Raw genomic sequence first — 1412 nt, forward strand, 5'->3', positions numbered from 1 at the left:
GTATATATATATATATATTTATTTTATTTTATAATTTTTTTTAATCATGAATTCCTGGTGGGATATGCAGTATAAAATATGGAATCATTTTCCACAGTTCTAAGCGTAATCTACTATGATTAAATGTGTCATTCAGATGCATTTCTGCCTGGATCACAGCGAGTGAGATGGTTTATGAAACTACTTACTCACACAGTGATGAGCTTGCAGTGCTTATTCATCAAGCAGGAGAGAGGTACAACATTTCACTACTTTAGTGTCTCCCAACACATAAACCTGAGTTTTCCCACATGAACAGGCTGAACTTCTAGTGCATGTGGTAAAAGAAAAATGCAGACTTTGTAATCAAGGTTTTGTCATAATCAAAGGCACACTTATGATTTCTTTTTTGTAAATCTTTCATCAGTCTTCAGATGAATGCTCATGTGTACTATATTGGATGGCAAACTCTGGGCATTATCGGACTGACTGATGCCAGCGAATGCGTCCCAACATATGGAGCAGGTGCTGTATGCAGTGCCAAATATTATTTTACCATTTGATATGTTCTTTAAACAGTTTGTTAATGGGTAAATAACAGTGCAAGAATAAATTTATGAGAAATGTTTAAACCCAGAAGCACCTTTTAATTGTCATTATTTTATCAGATTTTGATGACATCAGAGGTTTTATCAACAATGGTTTCAGAGAAATGAAAAACAAAGAGGGAGATCTATCATTTCTGGTGAGCTCAAAGTTATTGATTTCACAACTTAAAGGGATAGTTCATCCAAAAATGAAGATCTTATCATCATTTACTCATTCTCATACTATTCTAATGAATTAAATATTTTTGCATCTGCAAAACTATCACTTTAAAGGTAGCAATTGGAATAATCTAAGGCCATATTTACCTGAATATTTCTTATTACAACATTTATTAATAACTATTCATATAAAAACAACTATTTCTAGGGGCCAGAATTCATAATTGGTCACAAAGATTTTGTGGAGACCATCTTACCGAGTCTGAGTCAAAATGACATGATGCTGTTTCTGTTTGCAGTGAATGGTGAGCAAACACGAATTAGTTGCATATAACAGTATGGTCAGTTCCTTGAATCTATTTTAAATATATTTGAATGTCTCTCCTAAGATGACCTGCATGAGGTGACGGCACTGGCTGATCAAGTGAGGCGAAGGACATCTAATTTGCATGCAATTGCTCATGACCTTGAGAAATTCACCATTCCTGTGAGTAAAATGAGTAACCAGGATATTTGCCGCTAGCAAAAACTCTCACTTCTTAATAAAATTCCCTTGCAGTACATGTCTTATAAGTGCATAATGCTGCTTATGTGATAATTCTTGCATGGACTCTATATATTGCTTCAGGAAACAGTATGCAACATGTTTAGAACCGTTCTGCACAT

At 34.4% G+C, this 1412-nt stretch overlaps 1 protein-coding gene across 1 annotated transcript in view; it reads left to right on the top strand.

The window, feature by feature from the left end:
- Positions 1–1412, top strand: part of LOC107578272 (glucokinase regulatory protein-like) — a gene marked incomplete at its 3' end in the record, with an annotated part of 8098 nt that overhangs the window by 4164 nt on the left and 2522 nt on the right. Inside the window, exons 6-10 of the mRNA XM_016264242.1 lie at positions 137–235; positions 407–504; positions 648–724; positions 955–1051; positions 1136–1233. Coding sequence (XP_016119728.1) covers positions 137–235; positions 407–504; positions 648–724; positions 955–1051; positions 1136–1233 — 469 coding nt within the window. The remainder of the gene's footprint in view (positions 1–136; positions 236–406; positions 505–647; positions 725–954; positions 1052–1135; positions 1234–1412) is intronic.

This window comes from Sinocyclocheilus grahami, unplaced genomic scaffold (genome assembly GCF_001515645.1).
Source record: "Sinocyclocheilus grahami isolate Dianchi unplaced genomic scaffold, SAMN03320097.WGS_v1.1 scaffold9503.1, whole genome shotgun sequence".
In the NCBI taxonomy this organism is placed as follows: Eukaryota; Metazoa; Chordata; class Actinopteri; order Cypriniformes; family Cyprinidae; genus Sinocyclocheilus; species Sinocyclocheilus grahami.